Below are 22,108 nucleotides of genomic sequence, written 5' to 3'. Positions count from 1 at the left end.
CAGGGCAGCCTCAAATTGGTTTAAAAGATTGACCTTCAAAAGAAAATCTCGGTCGGGCTCGGGTTTTACAGCTTCGGGTTCGGGTCGGGCTCGGGTTTCACAGCTTCGGGTTCGAGCCGGGTTCGGGTTTCCCAAAAATAAAATTTTCGGGTTCGGGTTTGATCAGACAAAAAAGTTTCGGGTTCGGGTTTCAATTCGGGTACGGGTCGGGACGGGTTTGAAAAAAGCCAAACCCGACCATCTCTAGTAGCCAGTACTTCAAACATTCCTAATGGTACAAAAAGCATACCGAATTGCAGAAAAATCGATGCATTCTACTCAAAGTTACAGTAATATTATGATTTCAGCAGCACCTGGACATTAGAGTTTGGAATGCCATTCCACCAGGCCCGGATTGAAGGGGGGCAAATGCCTCGGACCTTTCGACACGAGGGGCCTCCCTGGTCCTAGGCCATAAGTGAATACAGGTTGGAGACCTTTTTATTGTTTTGCTCATCACCTTCCAGCGAAGCGTTAAATCATTTCAACTAATTTTTTTGAGAAAAGAGGCCCCACGAAAATTTCTGTCCCGAGCCCTCAACACCTAAATCTCGCTCTGCATTTCACCCACTAACTCCTTTTCCAAAAACCTTATATGTACAAATCATTTCATGGGTGAACAAACCCTGGAAATTTAAGCTCGATGGGGGGACATCGATACAAAACGGAGTTGCGCTCCTGGCACAATGGGTTTGAATAATGATTTAAAACATGTATGAATAATGAAATTTTCTCGGTCGTTACTAAAACGGCACATTTTTCAATAACATCAAATGAAAGCTCTTGAGTTGCTCTATAAAACGTATAGCTTAGATACAGCGTCCAGTATTGTTGACAAGCAAAAAAAAGCTGCAATAATCACCATTTTTTTGAAGAAAAATGCAAATATCCCATAACGAAACCACGACAGCAACGCTTAACAACCGGCATTTTATATTTTTTTATAGGAAATACCATGTCGATTTTTGAAGAAATCAATCGTATCAATCATCAATCAAAATCATCAATCAAAATCAATGTTATCTGACTTTGATTACAACATTTTATTTTTTTTTCAGCTGATTTCCGACTCCAAATTTTCGGAGGTCTTTTTTACCCCACTTAACCCTTTTCAAAAAATCTGATATTATGCAAAGCTTTGTTTTGTTATATGAATAAAAACAACCCTGAATATTTCAGTACGATTAGAGAACCCTGATAACTTTTTATATTTCTGAAACATATTATTTATTTCCATTTCACTAGCTTTTCAATTACAAATATATGTTCGAAAACAAATTGTTCTAGATAGAACATTTCAATTTTGGTAGGATATTAAAGGGAACAGCTCAAGCTTTCGAATGGCGAGTATTAGAGAGATACTATTTTTTTATATAAGTTCTTCAACCAGAGACACCGTGCTTTATTATTCCCCAGGATTTCTATAGTCACCACCGATTATACGAGCCGAATGAAAAAGTTTGTTACGCTTTGAGAAGACATCGGGACATGTGAAACCCAGTTGCCAAATTAGCGATTTTTTCATCGCCTATCTCTCCCACTCTGAGTATCTTTAAAGATATTCAGTTCGCTTGGAACTCTAAACCATGATGAGTAGAACATAGTGTACCGATTTGACCAAAAAGTAGGCGCGGGGTGAGGAAGCGTTTTTTCACTTTGGAGGGTTGGAGACAAAACATCACTATGCAACAGCGAATAACTTTTTCGTGTTTTTTTTTTATATATCCTCACTAACTAGGCAGTTGAATAACGCAAATTCAGGTGTTTTAAGTTGGAAACTGTTTCTTAAATTAATGAATATTGTTAGCAAGGTATGTAGCATTGCCATATTTATAATTTAAATGCATCCAAATGATATATCATGAGATGCGATAACTTTTATGCCCTAGTTGTTTAAAAACAAACCTACTGGCTGGCAGTTTTTTTTCCAATATGGCCGATTCTGCTTTTGACATATCCTCAAGCAGCAAAAATTGTTTCGATTATGAACTTTGTGCATCACAGCAACAAATTCTTATGCGAAATTAAGTTGCAGTTACATCTCAGTTTCTTATACAATGGCAAAAAAAGCGCAGGAGGTGGAGCCAATTGCAACATTTTCGTTGTTTCAACACAAGTTCCAAGATTGAAACCGCAATGTGTATGAACTAATGCATGAAATTTGATAACAACATGGTAAATGGTGCATGGTAAAATTTCTGCTACGAAGATGCATCGTAACAGCAACTAGGGCGCAATAGAAACTTCATGGCGTTGTGGTAAGATTGTAAAACGGCAAATGGTCAGAATGGAAAGAGATTGTCTGTATAGCGATTTATCTTCGATTATTTCTAGAAATTTGAGGATTCAACTCGGTTATCAATTTCTATTCACTTTTCTCGTTTGTACTATTTACGTCATTTGCTGTAAAAACACTTGCAAGTTCATGGCTCAGTTTTAAATATTGCTTCCCTTATCATGCTAATGGTCATTACCAGTTTTAATTTTGCTTCTTCAATTCATCAGTACCTCAGCGTGATAATGAAATTCAAAGCAATTTATCACATTTCGTTTTAGAGACCCACACTTTTTGGACGACTTCTAGTCCAAGTACCCAAAAGTTACAACGCAGTAAATAACCTCATCTCAATAACAAATATAAGGCGAACGATCGAGCAAAAGTTGCTGTTACATAGCTTCAGAACATGACAGCAACTTTTAGAAGTTCTTTTGTGTGTTTGTTTTTTGTATCTTGCAAGCATCACGTTGGCAACCTATATGCTCCACCCACTAGATCTATTCAGTGATGGTTAGGTTTTCAAATGCCGTTTACACGTTTCAACAACAAATCCAACCCCGCGAATTACGTTGTTGGTGTGAAGATATTTGAAGCTGCGATGCAACTTTAGTTGTTGCTTGTTTCTATACAATTTCATCGTAGTAACAAAAAATGTTTCTTAAAACCTCGGAATTTCATTAGTGCAACAAATGATCACAATTTAATTTTTTTATTATATTTCAATTTGCTTGGGTCGTTACATCATGTCTTTATACATCATGCTCTAAACATAGCGTTTTCGTGAACAGAACCCAACTTTTTCAGTTCAATGGGTAAAATTCATACTGAAAATAAATCACCCGAACGTCACTTTCAATTGAACTCGTACAGATTCAACGTATTGCCACACTCTTCTTGCTCTCGATTGGAATAAACATTTCTTCAAGCTTCACGCCTTATTCACGGTTATATTTCCACCTTCTTGGTTGATTTACTGACACGAGGTGCTAAAACGTCATCGGTTAGAGTGAAAACGAAGGGTTACCCTTTTGAGAAGTTTTTCATCAAATGAAAGCTTCATGAAAGGGAGTCAAGACAAAGTAAATGAAAGAAAATTGGGTTGTTTAGCTATATCTGTTTTTTGTATCAGCTGAAAGAACTGCATTTACCAAGTAAAACGTGATTTTCAGAAATTTTCTATTGTTGTCCTTCAATTTTCATATCACGAAATAAAACTGCGATTGAGTGTTATAAACGAAACTATTGACACAGATTTTAGTGATCACAGCTTAGTCTCATCGACGTTCAGCAAACCTGTGGAGAAACGGATTCTTGAGAAGACGATCATCAGCCATAACAAATTAGATGAAGCTTTCAGTGTTGCCGTAACCAATATTCCCGACGGACCACCAGCAAATCGTTTGCAACTTGTACTGGATGTGTATAACCAGCTAAAGCAACAGTTCACAAGGAAAGTTTCATTAGAAGCTAAGGTCAAAGGATTCTGTCCATGGATGTCCTTTGATTTGTGGAAACTTTTGCGTATTAAGAAAAACGTTCTTATAAAAAGCCGGAGAAGACCAAGCGATACTCATTTGAAGGAATTGCTTACTCACATCTGTAAAAAAGTTCAGTATGAGAAGGATCGAGCTAAAAAAGAATACTACAGTAGACTTTTTGAGACGAAAGACCAGAAAAGAATGTGGAAGGACCTCAATGAGCTGATGGGTCGTCAAAACGTTGGAACGAACCAGATCAAACTCGAAGTGGATGGCAGCATCTCATCTCACGGACCATTGGTTGCTGATACCTTTAACAAATTCTTCAATCAGACTCCAGCTTGCCGCAACCATACACAGCAATCGAGACTTCGACCGCTTTGGCTCTTAGAATTACCAAAGCAATTCGTTATTCGTAGCACCTACCACAGAGCAAGAAGTAATTTTAATGATTAAAGACTTAAATGGATCAAAAAGCTGCGGACCAGACGGAATACCTGCCTCACTCCTCAAAACGCATCACGTATTCTTTTCGAAACTGCTGAAAGAAGTGTTCAATGACAGCATCGAATCAGATATTTATCCAGAATTCCTCAAAACAGCGCGTCTAGTTCCGATCTACAAAGGGGGCTGTAAAGCAGACGTGAGAAACTTTAGACCGATCTCCGTTCTATCTGTGATCAACAAGATCTTGGAGCGAATACTAGTCAAGAGAATTGTGAACTTTCTCCAGCAGCACAAACTTCTGTATAACTGTCAATATGGGTTTCGTGCCGGTTCCAGTACTCAAATTGCAACCTGTGAGCTTGTTGATGGCAAGCTTCAGATACGGGGAGACTGATGAGCGTTCTATTTTTGGATCTAAAGAAGGCGTTCGATACCATCGATCACGAAATTTTACTTCAGAAACTGGAATACTATGGGATTAGAGGAATTCCTAATCAACTGCTAAGAAATTATCTCTCAAACCGGACCCAGTACGTCGAAGTAAACGAGCAAAAAGTTCCTATCGCCAGTTAAGAGTAGGTTTCCCACAAGGAAGCAACCTTGGCCCACTGTTATTCCTGATATACATAAATGACATAGCCAATCTCAGGCTGAATGGGAAGCCTCGCCTGTTCGCTGATGACACCTCTCTCTCGTATCCTAGAGCAAATATAAACGACATAACTTGGCAATGTCTGATGACATGGCAATACTTCAAGAATATTTCTGCGAAAACCTTCTGTCTCTTAACTTGGACAAGACCAAATGCATGATCTTCCACTCAGTTCGTTCAGCTTCCGTGAGTGCTCAACTTCAGATTGGTTCCACTGGGATCGAAAGAGGATTCAAATTCAAAAACTTAGAGCTTATCCTGGATCCTTCATTGAGATAGAGCGACCACATTCATGCCTTATTCTCCGATATAAGCTCTATCTGTGGACTCTTATGGAAAACTTCAAAATTCTTGCCACGCAAACAGATGCTTTCTTTGTACCACGCGTTCGTGCATTCCAAACTGCAGTATCTCATTTCTATATGGGGAGCGGCCAGCAATACGAAGCTTAAGTCACTCCAACGACTACAAAATCGTTGCCTCGAAGCAGTCTACAAGAAACCCCGGCTATTTTACACTGTATTGTGAAGCAGACCATTCCATTCTACCAGTTGCCGCACTGCGAGAACTTCAGTGTGTTGTGCAGATGCAGAATTTATTGCACAACCTAATCGCACACCATAACTTGCGGTTTGAACATCCATCACACCGGTATGAAACGAGAAATCAAACCAATTTAGTGTTTAGAAGGCCAAATTCTGAGCTGATGAAGCAGTCCTTTTGTTACTACGGTAAAATAAAATACAATGCCTTGCCAGCAACCATAAAAGCGGAGCGAAATATCCAAAAGTTTAAAAACAGCCTCAAAGGTTACCTTCGATCAAAAATTGAACAGTTTGTCTGATAATTAATCGTTGAAACCTAAAATGAATTCAGTTACAACCACCAGCTGATACTAACACTCCCTTCAAAGACATTTTTTTCTCACTGGGAGTGCAACGAGCCCCTTCCCCCGTAATGCCCAGAAACGTATTAAAACCGTACAAAATTATTAATTTTTCCTTACATACTGCCTAGCCTCCCCACAGTCAATCACCATCGTCAAACACCGCTGCCAAATACCGTCACCCACAACTACCACTCAACACTGCCACCGAAGCCACCAATCTACGTGCCGACATCACTCATCTTCAATTCTGTCAAATGACAAACACGTTTTGTGTTTGTGTGTTCTCAGTCGCTTTACGTCATTAAGCGAACCCATTTGTCAAGTGGTACGACTCGGTCTGACTGCGAGCAGGTCATTGAAGCCATTTGAAAGCCTGTCGAAAATTCATTTGTCACATATTACTTTGCGTTGTATGCGTGATTTGAATCCAATAGAATTTTCTGATGAGAATTCGCTGATACGATTTTGACCATCCCTATTTAGGTATAACTGCTCTGACAGGGAATCAATGTTCAGAGTTCGATCAGTAACGTTATTTTTTTTAATTCTTATTATAGAAGTTAGAAATTTAACAGCCAGCAATTTCGCAATCGAACCTTCACGCCAAGCAGTGTTGAAAGCTCTTTCTATATCTAGAAGAGCAGCTGCTGTGCAAAACCCTTTAGGTTTGTTAGCTCGTATCATATTAGTAACTATGGGCAATTGGGTCCTAAAGTTTTATATGATTTTCTGATTTTTATGTATCAACTGAAAGAGTGTAATTTTCTGAGCAGAACATGATTTTAAAAAAAATTATCGTTATCCTTCGATTTTTAAATGAAGTTTGAAAAAATGCTCGAAATGTGTTAAATGACAGTTCGCCTCTTTACCGTACATGAGCGAACTGTCATTTAACACCTTTCGAGCAGTTTTTTATTCTTCATTTAAAAAATTGAAGAACAAGCATAAAGTTTTTTTTCAAATCACGTTTTGCTCAGGAAATTACACTCACTGTTAAAAATAATGTTCTCATACAGTTTATTTATGGAAGAAAGAAAACTGATGAATCGATAACGTGAGACCTTAGCTGTATCTTTATACGGTTTCAAAATGGAAGTAATTTTAAGTGGCATTTTTCCGTGATTTTGAAAAATATGCGATTTTGAAACAGCTATTGAAAATTTCAACCATGAATTCCATTGTGCTTTCAGGGAGATGTTTGATTAATATGTTAAAACTCCTATCGTCTCCATGTGCTTTTTATTTTTGGAATTTTTAGTAATTACTTTTATCTTATTTTATTTTCTAGCTTTTCAATTTCGCCGTCGGACTGTCGGACAATTCAAGATGCACTGTATTCTACTGCTTGTTTATGATTAAACCTGAGTTTATTGGACTATGTTCGTGTTTGTATAATTCAAAAACGCCATACGTAATTGCTCATTCAATATTGCAAAGCATGTCTCTTAAAAACAGCTCATAATTAAGCATCCAGCTTGAGCCCAACTAAACTAATGTTAAGAGACTTTTGTGCTATTATTAGCCATTTGATCCTAAAAGACATGAACAGTGTTCATTGAAGATATACAACTATAATCAAAGACTGAAGTTCGAATAATGTTGACTTTGGGTGCAATGTTCCCAATGTATTCCAGAGCACGTGAATCTCTGAAGTAACTATATTAAAGAGAAACACATTTTTAACTCCTTTGTGTTAGCTGTGAGCTTGATTACTGCTGTGGGCAATTCTCGCTGAAACCAGGCCACTAATGACACGAGGTCTTTGAAAATTGATTTTTTTATTTTAGTTCGATTAAACGCAGTGAAAAATTAATAACTGCACATAAATTTGTTCCATTTGGTGGACCCCTTGTTCGCCAAGGGGAGAAATTTTTTTTAGAAAAGTGAAAATCGAATATTTTTATCGAGCCATATTTCATATTTATATTCATATTTGTCTCAGAATTAAAATCGGTGGTTGCCAACCTGTTCGAAAACGCGTTTTCATGATAAAATTCAAAATGGCGTCGAATCCAAGATGGCGGTCAAACTTTTGAATACTCCACATGAAAGCCCTAAATGTTTTCTGTATAATGAAATGCTGTTTGTAGAGGGTTTTGGGACAAATATTTGAAATATAGCTCGATAAAAATATTCGATTTTCACTTTTCTAAATATTTGTTCACCCCTTGGCAAACAAGGGGTCCACCAAATGGAACAAATTTATGTGCAGTTATTAATTTTTTACTGCGTTCAATCGGACTAAAATAAAAAAATCAATTTTTAAAGATTTCGTGTCACTAGTGGCCTGGTTTCAGCGAGAATTGCCCTGTACGGGAAAAAACTCTCATGAATCATTTCATTATTCACTCTCTCCGTATATACGTAATAATGCGATGATAAGAATCTGATTGCTTAGCATATTGCTCTGAAGGCGCAGGCGCCGGCAGATTTATTGAGCAGTTCTGAACTTCACGCCGTCAGGATGGGATCGAGGCGAGCGAATCTCTTTTTCATGGCCATCGTCGGGCTTGGCTGGCCTTGGCCACCGTTTCTAGATTCTGCGAAAGTTTACCCTTTAATAGGCGATTCGATTGCTGCTCGCATGAATCAAACAGAATCTAGGTATGAATTGTGAAACAAAAAAATCGTTGTGAGTGTATGGTTAATAAAGCGGTTTTGTTTTTCCACTGCAGAATGATGAACCGACTAGAGGAGCTGATAGCCGAAATGGAAAAGAAGTGTGATGTTTTTCTTTCACTGCAATCAAATATTTTTTACAGTTTTTTTGTTTGTTGACATACTAGATTGGAGCGAAAACTAGGACAACAGATGATGGCTCAACAAAACAAAATTATTGGTAAGTGGAATCAATTTGTAGGTAAGAAAAAAAACTGAGGATTTTTTTTCAGAGAAAGTTGCTGATTTGAAGAAAACCGTCACACAAAATTGTAAGATATTTATCTGAATTATTTATTCAACAATTAAATTATATTCACATTTCATTTTCGACCCTTATCCCAGCCGGTGCCTACTTCGACTCGTGCCGAACCGTCCCATCTGAGTTCAGTAACGTTTTCATGATTCGCCCATCGGGGGTGGATACGCAGCCTTTCATGGCTTACTGTGAGCAGAACTTTCTCGGCGGCGGATGGATCGTGATCCACAGACGGTTCAACGGAACTGTTAATTTTACTCGCAGCTGGGAGGAGTACCGGGATGGATTCGGGGAACCCGACGGTGAACATTGGATGGGACTGGACAAAATATACAAAATTACTCGCTCCGCAAAGTATGAACTGCTGGTGGTACTAAAAGATTTTGACGGAATAGGCAAAATAGCTCATTACGACGGCTTCTCGGTGGATAGTGAGGGAGCGAAGTATAAGCTTAGACTTGGAAATTATGATCATGGAAATGCGGAAGATTCATTGTCGGCTAGCAATGGAACTAAATTTTCGACGTATGATCAGGATAACGATCACCACTCTGACTCGTGTGCTGGGTTTTTCAAAAGTGGTTGGTGGTTTAGCGATTGTATGAATGCGTAAGTGTAGCATATATTGTTAGATTTTATTTTGAGTGTTGGTTTTTCGTTGTAGAAATTTAAATGGACCCTACAATCAATACGAAAAAAATAACCTGACAATGAATTGGTTCGGATTCAGAAAGGATTTACAAGGCCTAAAAGAAGCGTCTATGATGATACGCGAGAAAGTCTGACCTGTCATATGTAACTAAAATATACATACAAACCTTACTAGTTTATTGTCTATATCCATGGTTGTCACCGTATAAAATCCACCAACACAGTAATAGAAGTGAAAGTTCAATGTTTCGCCTAATTCGAAGATGACGTCACCAATATTTTTTTGCTACGCAACAAAAGAGAAAACAACTCAGCGCACATGGTATTTATTTTCCTATTTTTTAGTATTAAGCACTTATTTATTATTTAGATGTTGCACTTATATCCGTGATAGCTATCGGGAAAAAGGTTGAACATAATCCGAATATGCTTTTCTTAAACTCTATCTAATTACACCTCCCGCTTTCTTTACGCACTTCCACGCTGGAATCCGGATAACCGTATCACCGAAGGCACAAACCGGAACTAAGTGCACTGTGTGCGTTCCACCTATCTGTCCGCCACGCGTAGCAGGCGAGCGCGATCCTTAGCAACGCCGCGTCGTCAGGGGTGATCGCATATAAACAAAATTATCCGTGGCAGTAACCGAAGGGTGCCCTGGTCTCGTTTCGGGGTTGTTGGTTCGCTCGTTTACATCATCGATTACAACAGCAGCGCACATGGTGTCGCGTGATTATGTGTTGGTTGATAACATAACATCGTGTCTACCATAATTATGGCGTGAATGCTGGCTTTGTTTGTAGTGGAAAATAAAAATAGAGTGGATTGAATGAATTAATTTTATAGTGTGATAATTTAAGATTCTCGCAATATAATAGCATGAAGTATAGTGATGTACCTAGATAAGATACAAATTATATAGTATAAATGTTTAAAGTTAAAAGTCTCTAACTTAGAAAGTTTCAAAATTCCTAACCAAAAACTCTACAGAAATACTAAAAATTGTAAAACAAAGTTTCAGAAGGTAAAAAAGAAGCAACAACAGTGGTGGAATTAGACCGACGGAAAATAAGCAAGAATAAAATTAAAGAAAAAAAAAAAACAACATAGCTCAAGAAAAAAAGGAAATAAGAAAACAAGAGAACAAGAAACAAAAAAAAAAACAAAAAATATACACAAAAAAAGAAATCAAGAAATAAAATAAAAACTAAAAATAATCAGGAAAACAAGAAAAGAAAAAAAAACTGATAAAAAAAAAACAAAAAATAAGAAACAAGTAAACAACACATTGGCAAAAAAAAACGTAAGGAGCCAAGAAAACAAAACAAGGAAAACAACAAACCAAGAAAACAAAATAAAACAAATAGAAATGAAATTAAAAATAAAAAAAAAACAAGACAACAAAATAGAAAGGAAAAAACTAAAAAATATAAACAAGAAAACAAAAAAATAAGAAAAAAACAAGTAATTGAGAACATTAAAACAAACAATTGAACATGAAAATAAGTCAACAAACAAGAACAAGATAACAAAAAAATATCAAAACAAGAAAATAATAAAACGCGAAAACAAGAAAATTAGAGACGTGAAAACAAAAAAAAAAGAAAGGTAACAAGATAACAAGAAAACAAGAAAAAACAAGAAACCAGAAAATACTAAAACGAAATAAAAAACAAGAGAAAGCAAGAAAACGAGGAAATAAAAAAATAAGAATACAAAAAAAAACGAAAAAAAGAGAAAACATAAAATAAAACAAATAATAAAACTGAAATGACATCAAAACCAAAAAATAAACGACCATAAACATGAAAATAATAAATTGATAAAGTAAGAAACAGAAAAACAAAAAATAAACAAGGAAAACCAAAAAAAATATTAACAAGAAAATAGAGAAACGAGAAAACAAGACAACGAGACTACAATAAAAACAAGAACAAGGAAACAAAAAACCAAAAACACAAGAAAATAAGCAAACAAGAAACATCAAAAGAAGAAAACGAGAAAACTAGAAAGCGTGAGAACAAGAAATAGAGGTAACAAGAAAACAAGAAAAAACAAAAATATCAAAACGATGTTCTTGGGCAAACGAGATTGCAAGAAAACAAGAATAAGAATACGAAAAAACGAAAAAAAGAAAACAGAGAAAACAAGAATAAAACAAATAAGAAAAAAATAACATCAAACCGATGATAATAAAAAAAAACAAAAAATATGAAACATGTTAAATACAAATTGACGAAATAAGGAAACAAGAAAACAAAATAAAACGAAAGAGGAAAACAAGAAACCAAAAAAAAGCAAACAGGAAAAAAACAAGAAGACAAAAGAAAAAGGAAAAAGGAAAAAAATAAACATTGAAACAAGAGAACAAGAAAACAAAAAAAAAACGAAAGGATGAAAAACGAGTTATTGAGAAAATATGAAAGCAAACAAGTGAACAAAAGAAAATAAGTCAACAAAAAAAACAAAAAAAAGAAAACAAGATAACAAGAAAATATCAAAATAAACGAAAGAAAAAAGTAATCAAAAAAAAGCAAATTCTAAAACGATAAAGTGAGAATCAGGAAAACAAAAAAAAACAAGAAAAACAAAAAAATAAAAAGAGAATTGAGAAACAAGAAAACAAGACAACGAGACTAGAGAAAATAAGAAGAACGAAAAAAAAAACAAAGAAAACAGGAAAATAAGAAAACTAGAAAACAAAAATGCAAGAACACATGAAAATAAGAATATGAGATAACAAGGGAACAAGAAAATATTAAAATTTCAAACAAGAAAAAAAAAGGTAACAAGAAATCAAGAAGGCAATAAAAAATGGTATAACAAGGAAGTATCAAAACGAGAAAACAAGAAATCTAGAATGCAAAAATAAACAAACTAACAAAACAAAATGAGAATAAAACGAAAAAAAAAAGAATCCACAGAAAAAAAAACAAAGATAAAAGATAAAAGATCATCAAAACAAGACAACAAAACAAAATAAGTAAACATTAAAACGAGAAAACAAGAAAACTAGAGAACAACAGAACAAGAAAACAAAAGAATAAGAAAACGTGAAAACAAGGTACATGATGACAAGAAAATAATTAAAATTATAATAAATAAATAAGAAAAAACAACCAGGAAAAATGGAAAACGATAAAATAACTGTTCCGGCGATTTCAAAGGAATTTATAATTTATTGTACACGAAGCTTTAAGCTAAAATATAATCGTTTAGAAAATCAATTCAAATGTATCTTGTTTCACTTACAATTTTCAGTGAATCGCCTATAGAATACCGCATGTGTTTTAGGTTAAGCGCATTCCTTTTAGCTGTTATTTTATAAATCATGTTAAGTACATTATAAGTTTATTTATGTAGAACTTACGATTTAGCCTAATAATATTTAATAAATTTCCAGATTGATGTAACTTTTATCTAATAGGTGTTTAAGTAATAAAAGATACGTATTTAAGAAACTATAATTTCGCTACCGCACAGTATGATCTTCGATCAGCAATGACAATCACTTTGACAGGGGAAGTGGATCAGTTGTATTGAAGCGGCTCGTCTATTGTTGATTAGACATAGGGTACCCAGCCGCAACATCATCCCCCCCCATAACACTGGCCACCGGATCCAGTTTTACCATTTTGCTCAACCTCCAACACAGCCAACTTAGTCACTGGCCTACGCAACATCCCCCTCGCAGTTTGAACTACAGCTTGTCGAACTCTTCCATCTCTCCCTTTTACGACTTCTTGAACCCGTCCCCGAGCCCAGCCGTTCCTACGCTGGTCATCCACGACAAATACTAGATCTCCTACAGTTATTGGTTTCACTTCGCCGAACCATTTTGACCTTTTGGTTAGCATAGGAAGATACTCTCGGATCCAACGTTTCCAGAAGGCATCGAGTTGAAGTTGAATTTGATTCCAAGCATTTTTTGTAGCGAACTTGGGGTTGGCGTTAGCAACAATGGGCTGTCGTACGCCATTTGAACTTCCCAGCAAAAGTGGTTTGGTGTTAGAGCCTCTCCTTCTTCAGAGTCCAGTGGAAGATATGTGAAAGGTCGGCTGTTGACGATTTCGTTCAGCTTCTATAACCATTGTTTGCAATCCCTCGTCATCCAGCTTTTGATTATTGTTATATGCTATCTGCATCGCTGACTTAATCGATCGCACCATCCTTTCCCATGCACCGCCCATATGGGGTGCCGCGGGTGGTATGAAAACCCATTTTGTATGTGAGTTAGTGAATGTTTCCGCCAGCTCGTTTTGTATATTTGTGAGTTGTTCTCGTAGTAATCGCTCGGCACCTTGAAAGTTAGTGCCGTTGTCCGAATAAATCTCGGCAGGTGAACCGCGTCGACAGACGAACTGTCGTATAGATTTCACACAAGATGAGGTAGTAAGAGTGGGGACAACCTCGACATGAACGGCACGGATAGTCAGGCATGTGAACAAGCAGATCCAACGCTTTGCAACACTTCTTCCAACTTTCACTAGCAATGGACCAAACAGATCTATACCGGTGTACGTAAACGGTCGAGTGAATGACGACAATCGTACCACAGGAAGCGGTGCCATCCGAGGTACTTTCGGAGTTGCTTTCTTCACGATACACCACTGACATGCTGCAGCTACTTGCCTTACGACCGCCCGCAGCCTAGGGATGTGATATAATTGTCGAGCCTCGTTCACCACTGTTTCTGAGTTTCCGTGGCAAAACGTTTGATGCAAATTTTCCAGTATTAACTTAGTCACAAGATGCTCTCGTGGAAGAATCACCGGATATTTAGCGTCAAACGATGCATGAGGTGCAGCTCCAATCCTCCAAGCATAACTCCGTACTCATCCAACGTTGGTGACAACTCATACAAACTACTGGACTTATCTGGATGCGATCGATACCTTTCCAACGTAACCATTTCTTCGGGGAACACCTGCCACTGCACCATCCGCATAATAGTGTGTTTTACCTTTTGTAGTTCATGTTGCGTGAGGTGTGCTAAATCCAATTTTTGCTTTAGACGTTGCGTCTGATATTTTCCGCGAAGCGATGCACGAACGCAATTGCTCTCCATAATCGGTTCCACTTTGAGAAACGGTTAAATTTCACTATGACTTCTGGCAACGGGGGTTCTTGAATCACGCAGCAGTGTTTCAGCTCCTCTTCTGGAGAGGATAGAAGCTTTGTCTGTTGCGGCCAACTCTCCTCAGGGTTGCGAAGAAATTCCGGCCCGTTGAACCAAACGTCGGTGAAATCAGAGCACTTATTTTTCCCCCACTTTGTGGCTGCGTCGGCAGGATTTAATTTGCTAGGAACCCATTTCCACTCTGCTACATCAGTTGTGGAAAGCAGCTCACCGATTCTATGCGCAACGTATTGTTTATACCGACGATGGTCAGCTCGCAACCAGGCAAGCACTGTCATGGAATCGCTCCAGAGATATCGTTGTTTTATTTCTACGGAGTGGTTTTCTATTATAAACGTCATGAGGCGGCTGCCCAAAACCGCTGCGCGTAGTTCCAAGCGTGGAATTGAAAGCGGCTTTAAAGGAGCGACTTTAGTTTTGGCGGCGACTAACGAAATTTCTGCTGGCCCGTTTAGTCTCATCACTCTAAAGTAAACCACGGCAGAGAAGGCAGTTTCACTAGCATCTACGAAGACATGAAGCTGCAGTGAACTATACGTTTCCTTCGTTGCACCGTGACAGTAGCATCGTGGTATTCGCAGAGCACTAATTTGCCCAAACAAACCAGTCCATCTGGTCCAGGATTCATAGATCTTATCCGTCACTTTCTCACCCCACTGCAAACCGGCACGCCACACTTCCTGAAGGTTTACTTTCCCGTGGACGAGAAACATGCTTAAAAGACCCAGCGGATCAACGATGGCCATCAGACACTTCAGGATCTGTCGTTTAGTGGGTCGTTCTTTGTTATCAATCAGTTGTTGGATTTCAGCTTTCAATTTGATTGAGAATTGTAGTTCGTCACGTACTATCAGCCACTTCATGCCCAACACTCGGTCGCTTTCTTCGATTGGGTTGAGACAGAAACCTTTGGCATCCAAGGGCTTTTCCACGGTCATTCCGTTCAATACTGCAGCGCTATTCGACAACCAGTTTCGCAGCACAAAGCCTCCCCTCTGGTGGATGTATCGGGTTTCAGTGGACACGCGCACTGCCTCTTCTTCACTTTCGAAGCTATCGAGGAAATCATCCACGTAGTGGTTTTTCAAAATCGCTTCCACTGCATGTGGGTAACGATCAGCGAACTCCTCAGCGTTTTTGTTTTTAATATGTTGAGCCGATGCTGGCGAACAGGTTGAACCAAACGTGGCCACATTCATTAAGAAGATTCCAAAATTTTCCGTCGGATCGTTCCTCCACAGGAATCGTTGAGAATGGCGATCAGGTTCCCGTATAGATATCTGGTGAAACATTTCTTTGATATCGGACGAAACTGCCACCTTGTACTGTCTAAATCGAGATAATACTGCCGGCAGTGAAGCGAGCTGGTCTGGGCCCTTAAGCAGCATGGTATTCAACGATATTCCATCCACTTTGGCCGCAGCATTCCAAATTAAGCGAACTTTTCCCCGCTTCCGCGGATTTGTCACCACACCCAATGGCAGGTACCACACTCGCTTCGGATCCCCGCACTTAAGCTCATCTTCTGTCGCACAACGTGCGTAGCCCTTTCGCTGGTATTCCGACATTTGCTTGCTCAGGTTGGCCGCTAGTTCCGGATTTCAACTCATCTTACCCTTCAAACATTTGAATCGCTTCACCGCCATGCTGTCCGGAAACTCTATGTGATCGTATTTCCAGAGTAATCCCGTTTCAAACTTGTCACCAACGCGAACCGTAGTTTGCTCCAATATTTTTCTTGCGCGTTTGTCCTCTCCAGACTCCAGTTGTTGCAGCGGTATTACTCCTGTATCCTCAAGCGTAAAGTAATCCCTTACAACATCAAGCAGCTTCTGATCAACCGCGCACTCACACGCATGGTATTCAAAAACAGGCGTAGCTCCCGTGTCGTTACCACCAGAAACGCACCACCCCAGTCTGGTTTTCACTGCTACAGGTTCATTTTTCTTGCCTTCCTTCGCTTGTAGTGGAACGATTGAATTTACGTTGTTGACTCCAATTAACAAACGAGGGCTTGCTTTTTCATAACTGCTAATCGGTAAACCTTTGAGATGAGGAAAGCGTTGGGAAATATTCTCAAAGCAAAGACTTGGCTCGGGTAGAGTAAGTTCTTTTACGGTACGAACATCGTTGAGTGTGAAAATTTTTTGACTATTGTTTCCTTTAATTTTAATCTGCACTTGTTTCGAATCCGGCTCAACTCTGGTTACATTTCCGGTCCATTTCAGGCACAATGGTTTCGTCCAACCGTCAATTCCCAGTTGCTCCACCAGTTTATCTTCGACCAACGAAAGGGATGATCCGTCATCTAGGAAAGCAAAGGTTTCGAAGGTAGCTTGAGGTCCGCAAATCGTGACCGGGATAATACGGAACAAAAGAGTTTGTACCTGCTGTTGATGTGTATAATTTTCTGCTGTGGATGAACCACGGTTAACCTGATTACTTGCACGATTAGAATGTAGAATCGGGTGTTGACGGTATTGGCATCCTTCGACAATGCATTGTTTTGCATTCCTGCAACTTCTCCTGCCGTGCATATTTAGACAGCTTCGACAAAGGCAGTTATTTTGTACAAACTTCCATCGGTTGTCTACGGTGTACGATTTGAACAATGGACATTCCCATAATCGATGCCCAAATTGCTGACAGCAAGTACACATCCGTTCATTTTCGCGCGTTGAGTCATGTATTTCAATTTCACTAGCGTGGGTGTTTACGGTTCCTTTTGGTCTCTGTTGATTTCCGCTACATCCACCAACGTGCATCGTGACTCTGCTAACTGCTGTGATAACTCCTAGCATAAAATCGCCGAAAGTCTGAAGATTAACCACTGAGTGTTGCTGTATATGATTTGCCCATTGCATCTTATGTCGAATTCGTTTTTACGGCAGGACTATCCCGTCCCGGACTACGCTTTGCAGCTTAAAAAAAACACTTTCCGAGCAGTTGCAATGGTGTGCGTATAATACCAGAGGTAGCAGTCACTTTTGTTTTAGTCAGTATCGCCATTGTCTTTTATCGCGTTTGTGCTGCTGTACGAAAAATTTGCCAATTTACTGAAAAATGACAAAATAACAAAATAAAATAAATAAAATTCAACCTGATGTTAGACACGCGAAGAACGATAATCAAAGCAAACCGATTTTGACAATTTTTTTTTGATTTTGACACATACGTGTGAATGTGTTGGTGTCTTCAAAACTGCACTCTGTTTCTTGCGCGGACTGTCCGGGACAGAAAAAGGGTAGTCCGGGATAGTCCGGAAAATGTAAAAAAAAAAAACAGTGATAGGACAAAGTGTAGTCCGCGGGGTAGCTACACCGTAAAAACGAAAACGACATTAGTGTGCACAGGCAATTTTTCTACTAGCTCCGTCAGTAAAGATGGGTTGGAGAGATGCTCCTGTTGTCCGGCAGCTTCCAGATGGTCACAAAGGCCGCGCACAGCTATGCCGAAATCAATAATGGTTTCTAACTTTTCCGGTTTCGGTGCTGGAACACTACGAATTTACGAATTGCTACGAATTGAAGCAAAGCATTAATTAATAATTCAGGTCGCCCCTACAATAGATGAAAAGTATCGATTACGTGAGGAACTGATTCGGGAAGCAGTAGTCTGCTTTTAACTGATTCGTACGCGGGCCCTTTCGAACATCGTTGCAGGCGCGCGAGATTCTCGGAACTATTGAACCCACAAGTTAATGTACTATTGACAAAGCTACTTATAAAAATCGGCCACTCTGCCGGGTTTCCGGAAAATGTGGGTAAATCGCGTGGCATGACCTGCCGGGCAGCTAACTGCGAGGGGGAGGGTGTAAACTGATCGATAATGGGAAATCTTAGTGACGAGAGAACGTTTCCTGCTGATTGCGTAAACTTGGAACGAGATGAATCTATTCCAAACGTCGGACAAGAGTTGTTTACCGTAGGTAGCGTTTTCGTATCGCGCCCCGAAAAGGGGGCCGATGGCGCAAGGGAGCCAAATTGTTTTATCATTTGTTGGAGGGAGTTATCAGTATATGTTGAATGACTTTCATTTGGATAACACGGTGGCTTACCTCGGGTTACATGGGGCATCGGGGGGAAGACATTACCTCTCTGCTCATCTACCTTTCGTTGTTTTGGGTCGATTTTAGGGATCGCGCCATAATGCTGCTGATCGCGCCGAGTTAATTTTGGTTTTAAAATCGTCTGTAGGACCGCGCCGATTTGCTGCTGCTGGTCCCAACTAACGGTCTTTGGATCAGGTATCGATCTCGGATCGGGGAGCGCTGTTGAGTTCAGCCACGGTTTGTTGTTCGTCGACTTCGATTGTTCCTGACGTAGCGCTGAGTTGGCATTGTCGTCTTCGAAGTCATCTCCATACCGTTCTTCATCCTGCTCCACCGTTTGCTTCTCTGACTCTGACTTCTGTACTCCGTTAATATCAGTCAGGTTTTCGATACATTCCCGTTGCCACTGATGAATCGTTCTGATGTCAGAGTGTATACGAGCTCTACTTCGATTACTTGCCGAATCGCTTACATCTCTTAACTCTTCTTCCAGTAGCTTTTGCTTCTCAAAGAGATGACGTTTTTCGAGAGCTTGTTTCTCTTCCAACAGTTGAAGTTTTAGTTGTAGCTGTGCGGCTCTCTTACTAGACGTAGTGGTGTGGGAAGAGAGGCTAACGGGTAAACAGTTTCGACAACTCCAAGGTCTTTCGGACACCGACTTAGATACTCCAGCGCAAGACATATGCCACCAATCCTTGCAGTCATCACACTGGACAAGATCATCACTAGAGACGGGCCGGTCGCAGTTTATGCAACTGTTAATGTTACTTCGCTCGGGTGTCTGGACGTCGAGAGATGCATCTGTATTTTCCATTGAAAATTCTCAAAGGTTTTGTTCCGGCGATTTCAAAGGAATGAACCAAGTCCACTGAATTCTTTAGCAACTAATTTATTGTACACGAAGCTTTAAGGTAAAATATAATCGTTTAGAAAATCAATTCAAATATATCTTGTTTCACTTACAATTTTCAGTGAATCGCCTATAGAATACCGCATGTGTTTTAGGTTAAGCGCATTCCTTTTAGCTGTTATTTTATAAATCATGTTAAGTACATTATAAGTGTATTTATGTAGAACTTACGATTTAGCCTAATAATATTTAATAAATTTCCAGATTGATGTAACTTTTATCTAATAGGTGTTTAAGTAATAAGTAATACGTATTTAAGAAACTATAATTTCGCTACCGCACAGTATGATCTTCGATCAGCAATGACAATCACTTTGACAGGGGAAGTGGATCAGTTGTATTGAAGCGGCGCGTCTATTGTTGATTAGACATAGGGTACCCAGCCGCAACAATAACAAACAAGAAAAAAGACATGAAAAAGGGAAAACAAAAATAAAACAGGAAAATAAAATAGAATAGAGAACACTAATATAACAAAAACAGTAAAATAAAATAGGAAAAAATAAGAATACTAGTTTCATGACTGGAAAACAAGACAACAAGACGACAAGACTTCAAAAAAAAGAACACGAAAACAGGAAAACGAGAAAGCAAGAAAACAAGAAACAAGAAAACAAGAAAACAAGAGAACAAGAAAACGTGAAAACAAGGAAACAAAATAACGAGAAAATAAAAAACAGAAACCTAGAAATCAAAAATAAAGAAACAAAGAAAGAAGAAACCAAGAAACCAAGAAAACAAACAAACAAAAACAAGAAAATAAGATATTGAAAAATATCAAAAAACAGAAATATATGAGCAAACAGAAAAAAACAACAAAAGAAAAAAATATATAAAAACAAGAAAATGAGTAAACAATAAATTAATAAAAGAACATAAAAACCAAAACAAAAATTAACAGGAAATTAAACAAAACAAATAAAACAAGAAAATCGAAAAACATGAGAACAAAATAAATAAAACAGAAAAACTAAAAAATGAAAGTATAAAAATATAGGAAAAAAAAAACAATTAAAAAATCAAACTAGAAACAAAGAAAACAAGGAAACTAGAAAACGACAAAATAATAAGAAAACAAGTAAAAAACAAGACAATAAGTATACAAGAATACAAGAACACAAGAATACAAGAATACAAGAATACAAGAATACAAAAAATAAGAAAAATCTGAAACAAAACTAGACGAAAAAAACAAGAAAACAAAAAAGAGAACAAAAATTATAAAATAAGATAACAAGAAAACAAAAAAAAACTTGAACTAGAAAACAAAAAACAAAACAAAAAAACCCAATCAATTAGAAAATAAAGAAATTAAAATCTAACATACAATAAGAAAGTGAATAAACAAACAATAACAAAAACACTCAAAAATTCAGAACACTCGAGATGCAAAAGTTTAGATTTTCAGGTAAAAAATCTAAACAAGGCGGAAAATAATTTCTTTCATCTTGTCGAACTTTCCAAGGAACGTTCCACTATCACCAGTGCCGACACAGCAATGAATCAAACAGATCCTAATTTATTTTGCGCTACCAGAAAATTTTACAAAACAGTACACAAACTAATCGGTTTTCGGTAATTCATTCTCCCTCTATTTTTCTTTCACAGCTGCCCTCGAAGTAACGACGACTTGTATCTTCTATAGTACAAAATTTCATCTGAACCATGCTGATAATGTATTCGACAACGAGAGTCCAATAGGATTAACAGAGATGGTAATTTTGCCGAACTGAATAACTCGAACGAGCTGTACCTTTATGGATTATAAGTGTTATAATTTTTGTCAAAAAAATAATAACAGACTCTCACAATCACGTATGAATATTGTAATATTTGTTTCGACCTCTTGATGTTTCCTACACTAGTGAATTGAGAAGCACATTTTTGTGACAAACATTGTAAATTCTCTCGGATATAAGGAATTGATTTTTTTTCTTTTCTGTGGATAGCAAGTATAACAATTATTTTCTGTAGCATAACATTAACTCTAATCCTTTGCTTTAATATTTTCTCTTGTTTTTTTTTTGTTCGCAAAATGCGTCATCCTATATTTGCATCGCTTTTAGCTTAAATATTGTGGTGTTTGTTTTTTTATTAATCTTTAATAATAAATTCAGAGTTTATCTTCATTATAGCAAACGATTCGGTCCGACCGTTCAATCGATTTTAGCATTCGATATTTGTTTATTGCATTGCAATTGGAACTCTTTGCCTATCTTTTCTACAACTATAGCATATTTTCTGCGTGTTGCGAGAGAAATTAGTGGTTAGGTTTTGTGCTTTGTTGTGCAATATGAATGTGCGTTTGATGGAAGTGGGGAATGATACCAGTTGCTTTGCTTCGAAAAATTTAACATTCAACAACTAACAGATATTAGAGAAACGAATGTTTGGTGTAGATTCTATTCTGGTTGGTGGAAAGCTTCGAAATATGTACCTAATTATTAACACCATTGCTGTTTATTAAATTTGTGGGATACGTCAAAAGATTTTTTTTCCTAATGTTCTTATAAAAATTCTTCCTAATGTAATCGAAAAGAAGAGCCTTTTTTGGTATGGAAAAGTGCCTTCATTTGGCTTGTCAGCTTGGCCGCTCGACTTTCATTGCATGGGTTTTTTTTATGGGGGAAAACTTCCTCTACTTTGATTGGCTTTT

At 37.9% G+C, this 22,108-nt stretch overlaps 2 protein-coding genes across 3 annotated transcripts; one reads left to right on the top strand and one right to left on the bottom strand.

The window, feature by feature from the left end:
* Positions 1 to 8,212: 8,212 nt before the first annotated feature.
* LOC129720798 (angiopoietin-related protein 6-like) lies at positions 8,213 to 22,078 on the top strand. Of its 2 annotated transcripts, none has more exons than XM_055672544.1 (7): positions 8,213 to 8,387; positions 8,459 to 8,503; positions 8,570 to 8,622; positions 8,675 to 8,713; positions 8,787 to 9,309; positions 9,365 to 9,673; positions 21,061 to 22,078. In XM_055672544.1, the coding sequence occupies exons 1-6, from the start codon at positions 8,248 to 8,250 to the stop codon at positions 9,483 to 9,485; spliced, it is 921 nt and encodes a 306-aa protein (XP_055528519.1). In that variant the 5' UTR covers positions 8,213 to 8,247; the 3' UTR covers positions 9,486 to 9,673; positions 21,061 to 22,078. The 2 variants fall into 2 exon arrangements, with proteins under 2 accessions (XP_055528519.1, XP_055528521.1); XM_055672546.1 differs by lacking the exon at positions 21,061 to 22,078 and adding an exon at positions 9,864 to 10,073.
* Positions 13,377 to 14,299, bottom strand: LOC129720484 (uncharacterized). The gene is made up of 2 exons (XM_055671968.1): positions 14,124 to 14,299; positions 13,377 to 14,001 (listed from the first exon to the last, which is right to left on the bottom strand). The coding sequence occupies exons 1-2, from the start codon at positions 14,297 to 14,299 to the stop codon at positions 13,377 to 13,379; spliced, it is 801 nt and encodes a 266-aa protein (XP_055527943.1).
* Positions 22,079 to 22,108: the final 30 nt, after the last annotated feature.

This window comes from Wyeomyia smithii, chromosome 2 (assembly GCF_029784165.1).
Source record: "Wyeomyia smithii strain HCP4-BCI-WySm-NY-G18 chromosome 2, ASM2978416v1, whole genome shotgun sequence".
Taxonomy (NCBI): domain Eukaryota; kingdom Metazoa; phylum Arthropoda; class Insecta; order Diptera; family Culicidae; genus Wyeomyia; species Wyeomyia smithii.
Note: the sequence above shows the minus strand (reverse complement) of the source record. Positions and strands in the feature narration are given on the sequence as shown.